General features: G+C 41.9%; 1 protein-coding gene across 1 annotated transcript; it reads right to left on the minus strand.

The window, feature by feature from the left end:
* Positions 1 to 4,896: 4,896 nt before the first annotated feature.
* On the minus strand, positions 4,897 to 11,567 carry LOC310691110 (vomeronasal type-2 receptor 116-like). Its single transcript, XM_083470713.1, has 3 exons — positions 11,510 to 11,567; positions 9,689 to 9,916; positions 4,897 to 5,267 (listed from the first exon to the last, which is right to left on the minus strand). The coding sequence occupies exons 1-3, from the start codon at positions 11,552 to 11,554 to the stop codon at positions 5,151 to 5,153; spliced, it is 390 nt and encodes a 129-aa protein (XP_083326839.1). The 5' UTR covers positions 11,555 to 11,567; the 3' UTR covers positions 4,897 to 5,150.
* Between the last annotated feature and the right edge of the window lie 7,893 nt (positions 11,568 to 19,460).

The following is a 19,460-nucleotide window of genomic DNA, read 5'->3' on the forward strand; positions in this document are numbered from 1 at the left end:
AGGCACCTGCTAATTGGCGCACAACATAAGGTGCAAGTGTGCACTGACCACAAGAACCTAGAGTATTGGAGAATGGCACGAGTGCTCAACCAACGGCAGTTGAGATGGGCCCAGGAGTTCTCCAGATTTAACTTTGAGATTTGTTATGTGCCAGGCCCAGAGAACATTAGGGCGGACGCTCTCTCACGTAAACCTGAATATTTGGAGGGGGAGGGAGCACCCGAAGAGAGACATGTCATTCAAGAGGACCGCTGGGTGTGTGGGGCGGCATTGGTGGGGCAAAGAGAACTGGTAGAGGGAACGGAGAACGATGAATATGCACAGGGCAAACTCAGGGGACTCAGGAGGGAGGGAGATAAACCCGGAGGTTTTGAGGAGAGAAACGGGGCGTTGTACTACAAGGGAGCGTTATATATACCTGAAGGAGAGTTGAGGGGGAAGGTACTCAAGCAGCTGCACGATAGCCCCACAGCAGGGCATTTTGGGCAACACAGAACCATGTGGCTGGTGACCAGGGAATTTTGGTGGCCTAAGGTCAGGGAAGACGTGCGGGAGTATGTGAGGAGTTGTGACCAATGCCAGCGAGCCAAAGGGGAAAGGCGGGCGCCGGCAGGGTTATTAGAACCGCTACCCACACCAGAAAGACCATGGGAAGCAGTAGCTATAGATTTCATGACTGATCTGCCAAGGTCCAGAGGGAAAACAGCCATCATGGTTGTGGTAGACCTGTTAACCAAAATGACACACTTTATAGCCTGCTCGCATGCGGTCACGGCAGAAGAAACCGCTAAATTGTTTGTAGAAAATGTGTTTAGGTTGCATGGTGCCCCCTTGAGGGTGGTTTCAGACCGGGGGAAACAATTTACTTCCAGGTTCTGGAGGAAGCTCATGAGCTTACTGCATGTAGAGGTAAATTTCTCGACGGCCCGGCATCCTGAAACCAATGGGCAGGCGGAAAGAGCCAATGGCATCCTCCAACAATATTTGAGGTGTTACGTCAATGACAGAGAGAATGATTGGGTGGAGAAGTTGGCATTGGCGGAATTTGCCTACAACAATGCGGAGAACGTGTCCACAGGGATGAGCCCCTTTTTGGCAAATTACGGGTGCCATCCCAGGGCTTTCCCAGGGGGGGAAGGGGAGAGATGGAGCGTTCCAGCTGCCGAACAGTTTGTAGAAGAAATGGAAGCTATCCATCGCCAGCTCCAACTTAACTTAGACAGGGCCAAGGAGGAATATAAGAGGCAGGCAGACAAACACAGGAGAGAAGGTGAAACCATTAGGTTGGGGGACCAAGTGTGGCTGTCAACCCAAGGGTTACCCTTCAAAGGGGGTTGTAAGAAGTTAAGACCCAAAAGACTGGGCCCATTTGAAATCACACAACAGGTCAATCCAGTGGCTTTCAGACTCCGGTTACCGAACCACATGAAGCTGCACCCAGTTTTCCACAGGTCATTGCTGTCACTGTATAAAGGGGACAGAGAAGGGAGGGTCACTCGGGGACCAGCAATGGAGGAAAGGGAACAAAGCTACAATGTAGCGGAGATCCTCGATTCCAGGTGGAAGGGAGATCAAGTAGAGTATTTGGTAATGTGGGAAGGGGAACCGGAGTCGGAAAACACCTGGGTTAGGGCAGAGGACGTCAATGACGAAGTTTTAATAGAAACCTTTTATCAGAGGTTCCCACGTAAACCTCAGCCTGTAGCGAGGTTCCGGAGGGAATACTTTGCCACCACCGACGAAGAAGAGGAGTTGGAGGGGTTCACAGATTCCGAGGAGGAGGAGGATTCAGCGAGCCAGGACGGCGATCGATGGAGGGAATTGTTCGAGACGTCTGAAGATGAAGAAGATTCTTTTCGGGGTTTTACCTCTTCACCTCCCAGAGGAGAGGAAATGGGAGGGGGTGAGGGGGGCCCTGGAGGGGAGGTGGATGTCAGGGAACTGCCATCGGAGGGACAGGTGGTGGAGGGGCTCAGGGAGGAAGGAAGAGACTCAACAGCTGAAGCAGGAACCAGCAGGGGGAGGAGTGGATCTCTGAGGGAATGCGAGCAGGAGGGAGGGCTCAGAGACGCTTCCAGCGAGAACAGTGGGGAGGTATCTGAAGCTCCCATAGGGAGACCCACGCCTCGCCGGAAACTGTCACGCCGTGAGTCCAGAAGGCGGGTTTCCGTTAAGGAGCTCTTATGTTGGAGACGATTCCGAAAACAACCACTGTCGGAATCTACAAGTGACTAGGGGCAGACATGTTTGTGGAGCTCTGTCACACACAGAGGTTTGTGAAGTGGCACAAACTCTGAGGGAGCACGATTTTACGCACAAGCAGCTAATCATCCCATCACAGGCCATTTGAGAGGAATCCTTTGGCCTAGGTAGACAGATGTTGCCAGCTGATGCACAGGCCTTACACTCAGCCAGGCCTTACACTAGCTCATAGAGTGGGCTGCTTGGTTAGATGCATCTAGATGCAAAGGTTCACAGGAACAAAAATTCATAGGTAGTACCAAATCTCATTTGAAATATGCAACCAACTTAACATTGAAGAGCTGGATGCATAACACCCAGTCCAAACCCCCTGGTTATCTCTCCCAGTGGCTTCTCCCAGTGTTGAAAAGCATGGTGGAGAGGACAAAGCCCTGGGGCACCCCACAAGTGAGAGTCCAGGAGTCTGAACACTCATCCCCCAACACCCCTTTCTGGACATGGCCCAGGAGGAAGGAGTGGAACCACTGCATAACAGTGCCCCCAGCCATGAAGGAATGGTCCCTCTGTGTAGCAGATTTTCAGTCCTTGTGACAGTCCTGTATGGTGTGTGTGGCACACTTGCAAAAGAGTACCCCAAAGAATTACCTCTCCTTTTGATCAACAGAGAGAGGAAGGAGATAAGTAACAATGCAACCTTTAGAAGACATCTGAAGGCAGCCTTGTATTGGGAAGTATTTTTTTACGTTTTTATATATGTTGGAAGCTGCCCAGAGTGGCTAGGGCAACCCAGTCAGATGGGTGGGATATAAATAATAAAATTATTATTATTATTATTAGTAGTAGTAGTAGTAGTATTGAATAGGACATCCCTATTTTCATTGGAAATTGTGGAGGGTATGATATAGCTGCATAGTGGTCATATGACATGATGGAGAAGAGGCAGGACTCAGTAAAAATAAATATAGCTGTGCTGCATACCAAAGGAAAATGATTTCTTCCAAGCACAACCAACATGTTGGGAATGGTGACTGAGATGGAGAACAGCTCCAAAAGGAAAAGCTCCTTAGGATGTGTGACATGCAGCATCAACACCGATGACAATCACAGTGGCTATACTGCTAGGTTGTTTGGTAGGGGATCCTACTACACAGTTTGGTAGGGGATCCTACTACACACAACTCTTTACAAAGTGAAACCAGAACATACCAGGTTTAAATTTTAGTTGTGGCATATAGAACCCTAAACAACTTGAGACCAGACAACCTGATAAAGTGCCTTCTTTTGTATTGACCACTTGAGTCACGAAGCTCATCTGATGAGAAACTCCAGATCATGCCAAACCATTGAAGAAATTCATTTCATGGCGACCAAACAGGTGGACTTAGCAACTGTGCTGTCCTTTCTTAAGTAGTGAGCTTCCTGTATTTCCCTGACAAGTTAGAATTGTGTAGCATAATAGTGGCTAACCCACAACAGTTGCACCAGGTAACTGTCAAACATCCAACATAACACATTACCAAATTAACTGCAAAGCTTTATTATGATAACTCAGGAAGCAGACAAGGAGATGAGGATCTGTTCCCACACCTGCATTTCTAAATGAGAACCCAAGTTATTACTTTCAGGGGACCATCCAGACCAGATACAAAACTAGACTGTTACAAAGATATGCAACCATGATCTACCTATGCACAAGAATTTATCTGAGAATGTCACTATTGGATGTCTGTAGAATTAGATATTTTTCAAAATTTATGAATGCTTGCCCCTCTTTTGTTTTCCAAATCCCTTTAAAGTCAGTGTGGTATTGTGTATAGAGCACAGTACTCAAATGAAGGATCCACCTTGAAATGGAACCTCTGCTATGAAGTTCGCTCAGCCTAACATAGCTAACAGTGATCTTGAGAACACAGCATTGATAGAGCTCAATGAATGCTGTCCTGCTCTGTTTAGATGAATGGTATGGACAGATAGTGAAGAAAAGGAAAGGAAAGAAAGGAACAGGAACAGGAACAGGAACAGGAACAGGAACAGGAAGATCAACATTTATGTCATTTTATTATGTTCTTCATACAACACAACCTAAATCTTAATTTGTACTGCAATCAGAAAAAGCATGACTGAACAATGGAAGTCACATGCTGAAAATAGCAATGTTCTTCAGTGTTTTCCTCTCCTGGTTAACTGCTCCCTTTTGTTCAGCTCAGGCCTCAACAAGATAATGTAGCATTTGGGGAAGAAGATACAAGTCAGCAACCCAGCACTGGAGGCTAAGATGGAGAAGATCTCCACAGCCACCATGTATTTCCCTTTGGTGCTCAAGTAAGTTGGAACAAAGGACAACCAAACACTGCAAAACACCAACATGCTGAAAGTGATGAACTTGGCTTCGTTGAAACTGTCAGGCAAATTCCGGGCAAAGAAAGCTACAGTGAAGCTGGCCATGGCTAGCAAGCCCATGTAGCTCAGGACACAGTAAAACATGATTGGGGATGACTCGTTACATTGCAGTACAATCTCCTCAGTCATTGACTGAGCATCAGTATCTGGGAATGGAGGAGAGGTGGAAAGCCACACCAGGCAGATGCCCGCTTGAAGAATGGAGCAAGAAAGGACAATGGAGCTGGCCAGGCTTTTTCCCACCCACTTCTTCATCCTGGATCCAGGCTGTGTGGCCATGAAAACGAGAACCACTGTGATGGTTTTGGCCAGCACAGAAGACACAGCCATTGTGAACACAAGGCCAAAGGCAGTTTGGCGCAGAAAACATGTCACCTTGTCAGGTCTGCCAATAAATAGAAGTGCAGAAAGGAAGCAGAGCAGGAGGGAGATGAGGAGAGTGTAGGTCAGGTCCCTGTTGTTGGCTTTAACTATGGGAGTCTCATGGTGCTTCCAAAATATTCTTAGCATCAAAACTGTGATAATGGAAAATGAAACAGCAGAAATCGTTAAACTGATACCCAAAGGTTCTTCATAAGATAAGAAGGTTTTAGTCTTGGTAATACAAGCATTCTGGCCCTTGTTTGCATATTGATCATCTGGACATTTGGAACATACAGGCATATCTGAAATTAAAAAAACAAAAAATATCAGTAGAATTATTTTTAACCTTTTGCTTCTGTGGTAGCAAGAACATAATAATGAATAAGTCACACAAATTTGCTATAGCTGTTGTTCTCAGTCATCTACACTGCAGGTGGCACTGTGGTCTCAACCACTGAGCCTCTCAAGCTTGCCGATTGCAAGGTCGGCAGATTGAATCCACACCAGCGTGTGAGCTCTCATTGCTTTGTCCTAGCTCCTGCCCACCTAACAGTTTGAAAGCATAGCAGTGTGAGTAGATTAATAAGTACTGCTGTAGTGGGAACGTAAACAACATTTCTGCGCTCTCTGGCTTCCGTCTCTGTGTCCTGTTGTACCAGAAGCAGTTTAGTCATGCTTGTCACCTGACCCAGAAAGCTGTCTGTGGACAAACACCAGTTCTCTTAACCTGAAAGCGGAGTTGAGTGACGCACCCCATAGTCAAATTTGAATGAACTTAACCATCCAGGAGTCCTTTACCTTTACATTTTTCCTACAATATGTAATAACTGAAAAAGGAAATATTCTCCTTACTTGTGTACTCACTCATATATTCAATTCTATTTTTATGGTGCGAAATGTGGTGTTACATTCAAGGGCTAAAATATCGTGGGCTCATTAAAATATAGAAATAACAAGGTAATTTCACAGAACATTAAACCAGATCGTATCTTCATCTTTCTCCCCATAATGTATTGTATTATGTAGTTCTTGTATGGACATTAGCACATATTTCCAGGCTATCACATGTGCTGCAAATGTTATGGGTGCCTCAACGTGGTTGGGTGATAAATAAATTCAATTTTATTAGTAATACTGCTTTGTGTGAAGCAAAGCTGGGTTGTTATTACTATTTTACAAAAACAAACAAACTCTCATGCTTTTAGGGATCAGTGGGGGAAACAAGCCAGGAACTGGAACTATAGCCACTTAGACTGCAAAAACCTCACTGTAGGTGTTAGGCTTGAACACACATTGAACTACGTTGAGGAAAGGAGTGGAAATTAAAGGTGAGAAAAGGAACAGTTCAAAATGTGCTAAACACGCTGCAGACTGTCATTCAGTTTGGAAGTTGAAAATGTGGAAGAAATACCAGTGAGTCTCATCTGGGAACTCTCTCTAACACTGGGGGGGTCAAGCATTAAGATATTTAACTACTAAATGAAGAAATAACATATTTGCATACTGTCCAGATTTGCTCAAGACGGCTTCTCCTCCACAAACAAGAACACAGGAACATAAGAAAAGCCTTTGGGATCAGGCCAGTTGCCCTTCTGGTCATTGTCTGCTTCTCACAGTGACCAGCCTGATGCCTGTAGGAAACCCAGAAGCAGGACCCAAAGAGAAAACTACTCTACCGCCCACTGTGGTTTCCAGCAAATGATATTAGGAAGCATTCCTGCTGCTGACCATGGAGGCATATCCATCATGCCTAGTAGCCACTGATGGCCCTCTCCTTTAATTTGTCAAGGCTCTTAAAGCAATCCAAGTTGGAGGAAATCTCTGTCTCCTATGGCAGAAGCTTCCATAATTTAGCTATGCACTGTGCACAGAACTGCCTTCCTTTATCTGTCCTGAATTTGATAATATTCAGCTTCATTGGATGTCCACAGGCTTTAGTTCACAAACTTTTATTGAAGGTTTGTTTTTTCCATAGGTCAAGGAAAGAATAGGCAGAATCGGATGACCTGGCTTCCTTTTTCTCCTGCTGAACTGAGAGGTCTGCTTCACCTTCCTTGACACTTTTATACTTGGTGCTGAGACACATCATAAGCCAGGGCTCCCTCTAGCTCAGAGTGGGCTGCTGTGCTAGATGGCTCTAGATGCAAAGGTTCACAGACACACAGATTCATAGACACTACCAAATCTCATTTGAAATATGAAAGTCACCTAACATTGCAGAGCTGGACGCATAAACTGCCATTGTCCACATAGTACTCATTAATTGCATTGGTATGATATGCCCATTATTCTTCCTCGTATTGGGCTGTGAAGTACAGACATTCTTCTTGTATCTGTATGCTGAAACTCTCACCTTCATGATCAGATATCCACCCTTTGGGGCATACAATGCAATCATAGCAGCAGAAGGACTCCCCCTCCTTGCTTTTCTTCATATAACCGGTTGGGCACTTGGGATTACACAAAGCAACAGGCTGTGTCTATCAGGAAATGAAAGGGGGAGATGTTGATCTTCAGGAGAGTCATCTTGGAATCTCATTGTGTTTTCTGGCCATTTTCCTCATACACAGTCCTTTAGTCATATGCCCTTCCCTTCCCTCCACTTTAACTGCTGCTTATTGTCATGCCTCCAAGTTCCTGGCTTGATAACACAGTAATCATTGTCAATTAAAAAGGAGGATTTATTGCAAAAAAACAAACAGATAGCTCCAGACAGCTGTAACATCCAGCATCAACAATCAGGATGACCCTTCTGAAGACTGCTTGCAGTTTCTACAGAAGATAAGAATTTTTTGAACCTTGCATCTCTTGCTTTATTTCTTGTCTAACAGCCCTCCCCTTAGCTGATTCTTAGAACGGATTAAATCAGCTCCAACCTCTTCCCAGTCTGACATACTACTTCCGTCCCTTTTCTTGCCTGATTGCACTTCCTGAGAGTTTTGGTTGGGTACCAGCCCGCTCTCAGTCATTCCCTTATCAACTGGCATTCCAAGGAAGTTAGCTCTCTCTGCTGTGTTCCCGGCTGCTTTCTTCGGTTCACTGCAAACCTTCACTGGGAGCTGGCTCATTCCTGACACTTAAAACGCATAAACATCAATTCTCATAATTTGGTTTTTCCATATCCATACTGCATCTGTAACACTTTCATGTTGAGTGATTCTCTCAATGTCAGTTTCTCTCAGGCATGCAATCTATGGGGGCCCCGGAGAGGTTAAGGACCCTTAAAAAAATCAATCATGGGGTGGGCCCCCTCAATATTCTGGAGCCAGGCAGGTGCCATCAGGCTCTGCCACAGCTGTAACGGGTTCCTTTGGACCTCTGTTGGGCCTGCCTGTTGCTGCAATAGGCTCTGAATGGCCATTTAGAGGGTGTGGCAGGCCGTGTCGGGTGTAACCGCAGCTGTGGCAAACCCATGCTGTGCATGTGATATCACACTCGCTGACAACCCCCCAATGTTGAGTGAAACCTGGTGTGCCTGATTTAACTCCATTTCTCTTTCTTTTCTGTGTAAAATGTAGTTATCCAAAATTGTATATGCTTTTTTTATTAAAAAATCTCCATGAAAATTCGCGAGCCTTTTAGTTTGAATTTCTCCTCATTTAGCGATGCTTGTATGCAATCAGCTGTCAGGAGTGCTCACCGTCCTAACAAGTACAGATTGCACTTGGCTAAGCTGACACTTACAGTGCCCAAATACACCTTGATGATGGCTCAGTTGCAGCAACAGGGGGCCTCACCCCATTCACCAGCTTCAGTAACTTTCATTTACGGGCTGCATGCACACAGCTGGAGACGACACTTGTATGGTAGATGTTTCTGCTCTTCCAGCTTCAATTCTCTCCTAGTTCTGACAAACAGTGATACAGGAGAGGGTAGGGAAGCACCTGGCTCTTTACTTTCCTAACCTTTTTCTTCCTCCACTTCCTCCAGTCCTTCACCATCCAGCTCTGCAGCTTCTTCTGCCTCTTGCCTCTTGGCTGCCCTTCCTTCCCAATCAGACTCCAGCCCCACTTCCCCCACTGCACATTCATCAGTGCCTGAAACTCCCTGACACCACCACCACCACCATCATCATAATTTATTATTTGTACCCTGCCCATTTGGCTGGCTTACAACAAAGTTTAAAAATACATTAAAATGTCACACATTGAAAACTTCCCTAAACAGGGCTGCCTTCAGATGTCTTCTAAATGTCAGATAGTTGTTTATCTCTTTGACATCTGATGGGAGGGCGTTCTACAGGGTGGGTGCCACTACTGAGAAGGCCCTCTGCCTGGTTCCCTATAGCTTTGTTTCTCACAGTGAGGGAACTGCCAGAAGGCCCTCGGAGCTGGACCTCAGTGTCGGGGCAGAATGATGGGGGTGGAGACGCTCCTTCAGGTATACTGGGCCGAGGCATAATATAGACATTTTTGCAAAGTAATTTCTGTCAAAAATTATAAAGCCCTATACATCCTGTATATTTCTGTTACAAATATAAACATTCTAAAGCACAAACTATGTCCTCTGACTCACTGGAATAAGTCTGCATAGGGCTGCTTTTTATTTTTGATTGAATAAGAGTAAAATTTTCATGCATGAAATCTCTCCTTAGAGGGTTGGGATGGTTGGAGAATGAGCAACGGGCAAGGACAAAATTTTGCAGAGGGTTGGGCTTAGAACAAAAGACTCACCCTCATTGAGAACTGGGACACTTCCCCAAATATCTGCATTGAAGTCCTACCTGATTAAACCAGCTGTGCCACACGATGGCATCCTCATTGATGCTCAAGAGTTTGTCAGGAGGAGCTCGGGGATCCATTATTCCAACTTTCACTCTCTTGAAAGATTGGTTTGGATATGTGACCAAATTGATAATGTCATACTTTTGAATGAGCTCCCCATTCTGGTCAAAGGAAACCTTCTCCCCAACACTGTTGTTAAATGACACAGCTTTCAAAAAATGGTAGAGCTGGAACAAAAACAGAAAAAGGAGCTATTTAAGAGAATGGTTCTGCCAAACCAAAAGAAACCTCCCAAAACCTTTCAATAAAGGCCACTGTGGTGGATAATGCCCTCTTGATGGAGATAATGTTACTAAAGGTAGATTCATGTCAGACTTTTATTATTTATGGTCAAAGGCTTTTGCAAAAATTCAAACAGGCTTAGAGGTATAAACCAATTACAATGACAAAAACAAAGACTAGAATTATTATTATTATTATTATTATTATTATTATTATTATTATTATTATTATTAAATTAATTTATACCCAGCCTTTTCCCATGAGGGGATTCAAGAAAGCAATGTACTAGTAGTAGTAGTAGTAAATTTTATTTATATGCTGCCCTCCCCAGCCAGAACCGGGCTCAAGACGGCTAAAATCAGGATATATGATACATTAAAGCAAAAGAACAATCAATTGAAATACAGATTAAAATCAGAATAAAATCAGATGGCAACCCACGAATTATAATTATAGGCGTTGGAAACATTAAGTGCTCACCAGGCCCAGCTATTTGTGTTGGTCTTATATGACCCGGTGAGAAGAGTTAGAGAAGCTACTTTCATACAGGGTCTTGTAATAAAGAGGGGGGGGGGTCAGACTGGGCTTCGACCAAAGGCCTGGCGGAACAGTTCTGTCTTTCAGGCACTGCAGAAAGATGTCAAGTCCTACAGGACCATGGTCCCCTGTGACAGAGCATTCCACCAGGCTGGGGCTAGGGCCGAAAAGGTAGAGGCAAGTCTAACCTCCTTGAGACCCAGGACCTCCAAGGTGTTATTGTTTTGCAGACCGTAAGGTTCTCCGTGGAGCATACCAGGGGAGGTGGTCCCATAAGCAAGAGGGTCCTAGGCTGTATAGGGGTTTGAAGGTTAAAACCAGCACCGTAAACCTGACCCTGTACTCCACCAGGAGCCAGTGCAGCTGGTGTAGCACTGAATGAACATGATCCCATGGCAAGGACCCCGTAAGGAACCTCGCCGCGGCATTCAGACCTGCTGGAGTTTCTGGGTCAGCTTCACAGGCAGCCCCGCATAGAGCGAATTACACTAATAGAGCCTGGAGGTGGCCATCACATGGATCACAGTGGCAAGATTGGGGCAGGAAAGGTAAGGGACTAGCTGCATAGCACGACTAAGGTGGAAAAATGCCGCCTTTGCTGTAGCTGCAACCTGCGCCTCAATAGAGAGGGAGACATTGAAGGTTACACCCAGACTCTTGACAGAAGGCGCTGGCACTTATTGCGCCCGCTCAAAAGATGGGAGTTGGCCCTCTACTCCATGTCATCCTGACCCAGACAAAGGACCTCTGTCTTTGAAGGATTTAACTTCAACCAGCTCCCACACAACCATCTAGCCAGAGATTCCAAATATCTGGTCAGTGTGTCTGTGGCTGAGTCAGGATGGCCGTCCATCAACTCTTTCTCATGTGCCCTTTCACATTCCCCTCTCTTCATTTCTCTTTCACAAACCAATATGACTTCACATATACAGTTAAACATCAATGGAATTAATAATAAAAGCAGAACAACCAGTCCCTGATTCACGTTTGGATTCTCTTACCTGCCATGGCTGATGATTATGAAGCTTCCATCTTTCTCTCTTCATCCCTGCTTTGCTTCTGGATCTGGATGAAATCATGGCATGTAAGGCATGAGCCACAATATAGACACTATTGTAAAAGCTGTAGCTGTGGCCTGTTACACTCTTTGGGAAGACATGCTCAGGAAGGCTCTCTAGTTTCTCCTCTCCAGTGCAGGGAGGTGAATAAGCTCTCCCAGAGTAATTACCCAATACAAAACGGTCCAGAACAATATCCTGGGATATACAGCAAAATTGATCTGTCCAGAAATCTTTAATAAAACTATCTCCCTCAGCATTAGAAGGGTTTCTGTTCTGAATAAAGTGTCGGAATCCTTGAAGTTCATTAGACTGAAGTGCAAATGATAAAGAACCAGAGAAATCTTGTATATCCGAGATATGTTTGAAGAGGTAGGTTTTCAACTCCATCCCGATAGTGAGAATGAAGACTTTTCCCTTTGGATTTGGCATTTTGGGCTTGATTTTTTGGCATAGAAAATATCTCAAAATGATCATATTTGTAACCTCTCCATGGAAGACCAAGACATTGGATTTGCTGTTCATGATCTTATCAGACAAATACATTGCACTTCGGTCAAAATTTCCTTCCTCAACATCATATTCAAAACTGGTGAATGAGTCAAGGAATGCAAAACAAATGCCATGACTGGAAAATTCTGGAATCATCTTCTCTATGAACCATTGTAAAGTCATTCCATCTGCAACAAACAATCCAATCCATCTCCAATGGAAATAGTCAAGTAATTTGAGAATCCCCCTGAACTGATCAAGTCTCTTTGGAACCATTTTGTAGAAGGAAGGGACTTCAGGGTTCTCCAGTATGATTGAAGCAGAATCATATAGGAGCTAAACAAATATTGCAGGTGTGAAACATTTTCTATTTAGCTTACATTGGTGGCGCTTCAGCACTGTATACCAGAAGGAGCATCTCCACCCCCATTGTCCGGATACTGAGATCCAGCTCCAAGGGCCTTCTAGTGGCTCCCTCATTTTGAACCAGGGAGGGCCTTCTTGGTAGTGGATCCGCCCTGTGTAACACTCTCCTGTCAAATATCTGACTTTTAGAATACATCTGAAGGTAGCCCTCTATAAGGAATGCTTCTATGTGTGGCATTTTACTGTGGTTTAATAATTTTCTGGAAGCTACACAGAGTAGCTGGGCCAAACCAGTCAGATGGCCAGCATAAAAATTATTATAATTATTATTATTCATGAGGTGGGGCAGAATACATGAAGAAAAACAGGCATGGGAAGGAAAGTCTTATGAAAACTCTAAGACCTATCCTGATTGCTGGGTGTGTCTTTCAGGAGAAGGTAGGAACACACTGTGCCCACTCTGCTTCCTTCCTGCACTAGGAAGGATTTGCCGCTCTGTGTAGCAGCGTTTCTGTACTTGCACCAATCCTGTCTTCTGCTTCGGATTCTGGCAAGACACCCCACAGAATGAGCCCTCCTTTTGATCAACAGAGGGAGGAATGAGAAAGTCACCTTCCTCTTCCCCCCTCCTAGCAGTATGATTAATAAGGGTTGAAAAAACAACCTGATAAAACATCAGTCCTATTATTTTGAATGAATGTGGTTGATAAATTGGGTCAGGACATTTGAATACTTTAATCAGCTTCCCCTTGCATAACAGAGTCTACCTTTTTGTACTTTTGTGTTTTTAGCCATTATGCCTATTCTATTAAAAGCTCTATCAGCTACCTTCCATGTGCTCAAATTCCTGATTTGGTTTATTTTATGTCTGCTTTGTTGATCAGTCATCTATAATTGTATATGGATTACTCATACTGTCATCACACCTTGTTTGATAACTCTGTATTCTAAACATTTTAGCATAATGTTCCTTTTTTCATTTGAAATTTAATAAAAATATATTTTCAAAAAGCTAATTTGGGATGTATTCAAAACCACTTCTGAACCGGAAGACAGTATTTAAATTGTATATATTTCTTCTGTTTCCTTACACACATGCACTCTTACCTGAGGAATCTTGTAGATACCAAATACTTGTGGTATGGGAAAGTAGGAATCATTAACATCTTCAGTGATTGTCAATAAATTTTCATGGATACCACACATAAAGTTGGGGAGGAGTCTGTCCTTTGGTGAAATAAATTGTATCGCAGCAGGAGAGGTCCACCTCGCTTCCAAAGTGTTATCATATATGTTGAATCCCAGTGAAATATTGGATAAAATCTGGGGATTTTCATTAACCTCCTTTACAGCAAAAGCCAAAGCCAGAAGATGCTGATAGTTCTCTGTCACTCCACTAAAAAGAGAGTTGCATATTATACCAGAAGAAAATAACAAGTGCAGACAGCTACGGGAAAGGTTTGAGTTAAAATGTGAACTTAGTACATATGTTGATTAACTGCAAGATAATAAGCTCATTTTGGTGTGAGGTGAGGATATTTATAGCAAGAGTAATAAAAAAAATTGTTATTGAGGGGAACTGAATTTAATTCTAAATTATATTCCGGAAATGTGGGCGATTTCAAGGGGTCAAAAATAATGGATGTACCATGCTATTTTAGAAGCAAAAAAACTTTTTTTGATGAATTGGAACAGCTGCAAAAAGATTCAGTTGAGCACATGGATTGATAATATGGACAGATTTGCTACATACGAACGAATTGCATGTCGCCGCAAAATAAGAATGGATAAATATGAAGAAATCTGGAATGAATATTTAAGTGTATAGTGGTGAGAAGTACGGGGAGGAGAGAGAGTTGGGAAAATATTGTTAAAAAGGTGTAGTCATAGGTATATCAGTGTATTCAAATCTGAATTGTCAAAATGTGTTATTATTGTTATTATAGTTTTTGTTATATGTGTATTTTGCGGTTGATTGTATAAAAAAATGATTAGGTAATTTATTTATTATTTTTTAAAAAGATAGTTGCATATTGTGTCACAAGTATATTCTACTCTTTCTAAAGCTGTTATTTTCTAAAGTGGCAATCCTATAGCAAGATCCTTGGCTGAGGTGGCTGAGTTGAAGGTGGGTGAGGGTCACTGAAGCTGGAAAAATGGTTGTTCCAGAGGAATGGGAGGGCAGGACCACAGTGGGGGTGAGTTACAATATTTCACAAGCACACATTACCTGGCAAGCCGGCATACAAAAATATGTTAAAATAGAATATGTTCCCACTACCAGGCCAGAGGCAGAATTGAGGCAGCTCAACCGGTTCGCTTGTACTGCACATGGAGCCACAGGGTGTGCCACAACTATGAAGTATGAAGGTGAGAGGCAGAGGGCACCCATGAAATCTGAGACCCCCAAATCCACCACTGGCCAGGTTTAGGCCAAGGAGCAGCAGCAGCTCTGCTGCTGAATGTGACTTAGATGTGGTGTGTCTTTACCTCAGCTTAATTCACACAGGCTTGCTTTAATGCAGTTTATTGTGCGTAGGAGTGTTCCTCATTTTTTTTAATTATTGTTCTTCATTACTATGCATTACTATATATTATGTGCTTTCACACATACAAGAGTAGGGGAAAGCTACAATATCGACACCACCAACACCATTTCTACAGTTGAAACCATGCTCAAGGCAGCTTACAAAATAGAATCCTACAAGATTAGGAAAGAACCTCATGTGTATTCTACCCTACAGCCATATCTGGTTGGCCTCAAACCACCAGCATTCTGATTGACAGCCTGAAAACACTCGCCCATTGCTCTATCTTAGGCACAAGACATGACAATATGTATATAATCACAAACATGAGAAAAGTCATAATGAACAAATAAAACACATCAAAAATAAAACAGTGAAACTGAAATAATTTCCACAAAAATCAGAATAAGATCTGATTCATAATCAGTTCTAAAAATGAAAATAAAAAAGTATAAATAACAACAATGAAACACCCCAACAAATGATATGAAACAAGACCCCAGCCCAAGAGTCTGTTCAGCAGCTTTCGTAGCTGAAGTCAGTCACTCAGTCAGTCAGGGCCCTGCCCTCCCAGGCCTGATGGGTAAAAGGCCTTCATGGAAGCGAGCAGATCATCCAGGACTCACAAGCAAGATGGTCTCCTGGCAATGACAAATTTAATTCCTATATTAAATAACCACAAACAAACCCAATGAAATATATTAATGTTTTGGGAGCTGAGGAGAGGGATGCTCCTCACTGTATACATGGTGCTGAGGCTGAGCTGTTTAGTTGATTTATTTGGTGGGGGTAGCAGCTTGGTTTATGAAGCAGAATTCAATATCATAACTTAACTGGGTACTGCTGTCCATCACTCTTCAACAGCATAAGAGTCCTGCTTTGGAAGACAACATGGTGATGGAGAGAGATACAAATGGAAAGAAGATGGACATGCACTTAAGTCAATAAAAATTGCTTCAAACGTCACTGTGACTGTAAATGTGGATCTATAGAATCGTTATATCATATAATCTTCTGTTGTCCATTACATTCGGCTTCACGGTCCAAGTTTCTGGCCCCATATTTATCGAGAATTGCTGACAGACCTCAGGAAGCCCAAATAATATACTTATTAAACGATGAAGACTCAAGTAGATCCCTTGCAGTCGCTAGATACCTGATTAATGTCTTATTTCATAAGAGGTGAAATGGATCACTGTATGACTCTGACAGCTTAGCCAAACTTAAGAACCATCAATAAGTGCCAGAACTAAGATGCATATCCCCCAAAATCCGAGGGATTTGAATTGCGGTTGACATAGAGGGAGCTTATGGTATATAGTGTTTACTTAATTGAAGTAAAATTGGTTTTATATGGGTGTTTTAACTTGGAACTGTTTAAATTGTTTGTTTATGGATAAATTTTGATGTAGTGTTTTAGATATGGGCCAATGGCTGTAATAAATCAAATCTCTCTGCTTCAAACGTCAGGTGGCATTCCAAAGCCCCAGTACATATTCAGTGGCTATTTGTATATGGGGAGGTGGGATACAAAATTCCTATAATTAATTAAACTGGCGGAAATGACTGGCAGAATCCGAGACCAGGGAGAAGAGTCGGTGGAAGAAGATTGGAAGAAATTTAAAGATTATCTACAGAAATATTGTAAAATTAATGAATGTTAGAATGATGTTGGATAGAAAATAAGTGGTTTTCAGCTGTAATATTATAAGGGAATATGAAAAATGGATTATTAATAGGTAAAAATTTAACGTTACAGTATTTTAAGATTAAAGATTAGGATAAACGAAGAGGGTAAGGATTTGCTGAACCAACAAACAGAACTGGAAAACAAAAAAGGGAGGCGTGAGGAGGTCCGGGAAATAAGCTAATGAAAAATAAGTAATGGAAAGAATGAGTTGTTTTTAACTATTTTTATTTTGTATTTTTATTTTGTATTTTCTTATTTTTTTATTTTCACTTTGTAATACTTTGAAAATCTTAATAAATATCTTATAAAAAACAAAAACAAAATTCCTATAATTAATTAACTGATTTTCCTATTGCAAAAACAAACCTGTCATTGTCTGGAGGTTAAAAACTTAAGATTCCTGTGGACCTTCCGCTACCTCTTCCTAGTCTAGGGGTTTTTTTGTTTCAGTTTTAGAATCAGGATTGCAAAGAACCAAGGTTCAATCTCTTTATTTTCTGCTGTGGAATGTAATATAGACAGAGACAAAGTATGAAGGAGAAATGATTCCTTATACAAACATTTTAGGTACTTGTTCCCGATCAGGATGTCTGTTCAAGGTAATTGGAGACAGAGAAACGGCACTCTGAAAAACGATGGCTCCATAGGTGAAATCGCCACGTTGATAATACCTGGGATGAATCGGTCTGGAATGCCACTTTCTACACTGAACATCTAGAGTTTTGCATGCTATGTGAGGCAGCAGCAGCAACAACAAAATTACCAATATCACCATTTTCAATGCACGTTTAACTTCAGTTGATCTAATTATATGGTCAAAATTAATAATGTCACCATTCTGTGTACAAATCTAACTTCAGCAGTCAGATCCCTCTATTTGTCTCTACCGCTGTATGTTTAGAATCCCCATGATAGCAGCAGCCTGACTTTAATGAATAATTTGCAAATCTACCCAAGCCCAACAACCAAAAAACATGAATTGATAGAAACCAGTCTTACATAGGTTTGTTCTCTATTCCCTAGTCCTTGGTAATTGCAGGCACTCTATTTTGTATCCTCTGAGCATTTCTTGAAAAATTCGTACTTGTTATATCTTAAGAGAAATAATACCTGCATGTGATTTGGATAATAAGGGCCAAAAGCAAGAGCAATAATTAAAGAGGCTTGTCTGGAGCCTGGCAGAAAATGGGTTTCATTGATCATAAGGATTGTCATGTCTGATAATACAATGCAATTTCCCCATTTCTGCCATTCTTTGAAAGTGAACATATTTTTAGCCAAAGCACCTTTTAGTGTGTATCCCCTAAGTTTAAACTTAATAGGATCCAAATATAAAATGGACTGCTATGATCAAGCAACAACTCCCAAATATGCACCCCATTATCAAATATGAAAGTCAATGAGTAGGCATTGGAGATATTCCTATAGACCATTGACTTGATTCATCTTCTGTGTCCTCTTCAGATATATTTGCAGATCTCAAATTGACCTTTACTCTAAACAATTTTTTTTAATCCCCTTTAAGAGAGGGATAAAAATAGACAAAAAATTGGCAAAAGGGGACATTTTATGGGAAGGAGATGATGGCAAAGGGGAACAGCTCAACTCCTACTTGGTCTCCATCTTTTCTGACTAATGTTTTGAAGAAAAAGCGGTTGAAATGATGAAAGGAAAAGTTTTCGGCCAATCTGTGTTAAGAAGTGATATGGAAGCACACAGCCACTTAATGAAAGGCTAATTTTGAAAAGATAAGTCCATTTCAATTTGCCAAATGCCTTTGTGGCATCAAGTGACACCATTGCCAATTAAATACCCTTTGGTTTAGTGTGGTAAATCACATTAAATAGTCGATGTTTGGGATGCAAAATTAATATTTTTAATCTGATCTTCTGTTAAATATTTTGAAGTTGGGTTTTGCTAAGCAGTTTTGCTAGAACAATGGTAAATAACTGAGTATTCACTTTAATAAAAGAGAATGCCCTTTATGATTCAAGAAGTTCAGTATCAATGTTGAGTTTAGGTAATAAAAGAAGTTTGAAAAATTTCCAAGTGCCAGGATTAAGCCCACCTTGTTGAAAATTCACGTCTAATGTATTCAAAACTGGTATAAGGAGGCCCTGAATGTGGGGGTTATACCCTCTCCCAGTCCTTTTTTTCTGGGGCATGCAGGGGTACCCCTAAACAATTTTTAAGAGAAAAAGCACTGCCCTCTTCTCCCCCAATAAAGCCATCTATATTGGTAGTCTTTTTTTCGCCTTTCAGGCTTTATTAACTTGTTTTGCTTTTTCAAGGGAAAAGGGTATTTGCAAATATTCAAAATGATTTTCTTCTAGGTTTTTTTAAAAACTGCTTTTGTTAAAAAATAATTGGGTGGAAGAATATAAATTTGAATTAAAGGATTAATTTTTTTTCAATTTTTTATTTATTTCATAACGTTCACATTTGATGAGCTTATTGGAACTATTTTATTTCTCTCTTTTAAAATATTTTTTATTGCTTTTCAATTTTTAACATTCATATAACATCTTATTTCCTTTTACATAACTTTTAGCTCCACAGCGCCACTCGACTTCCCTTTCAACTACTTACTTCACATTTCTGCACAATTACATCATAGGAATTCTACATTTATCATGTATTTCTCTATTTTCTTTCATGTACACAATTTACTAATCATTTAGATTGTTTCTGAATTCCTAATATGCTCCATTTAAGTATTGTTATGCTCCATATGTATACCTGAAGGAGTGTCTCCACCCCCATCATTCGGCCCAGACACTGAGGTCCAGCTCCAAGGGCCTTCTGGCAGTTCCCTCAC

The sequence above is a fragment of the Podarcis liolepis genome, assembly GCF_965112155.1.
Source record: "Podarcis liolepis genome assembly, chromosome: 13".
Lineage (NCBI taxonomy): Eukaryota > Metazoa > Chordata > Lepidosauria > Squamata > Lacertidae > Podarcis > Podarcis liolepis.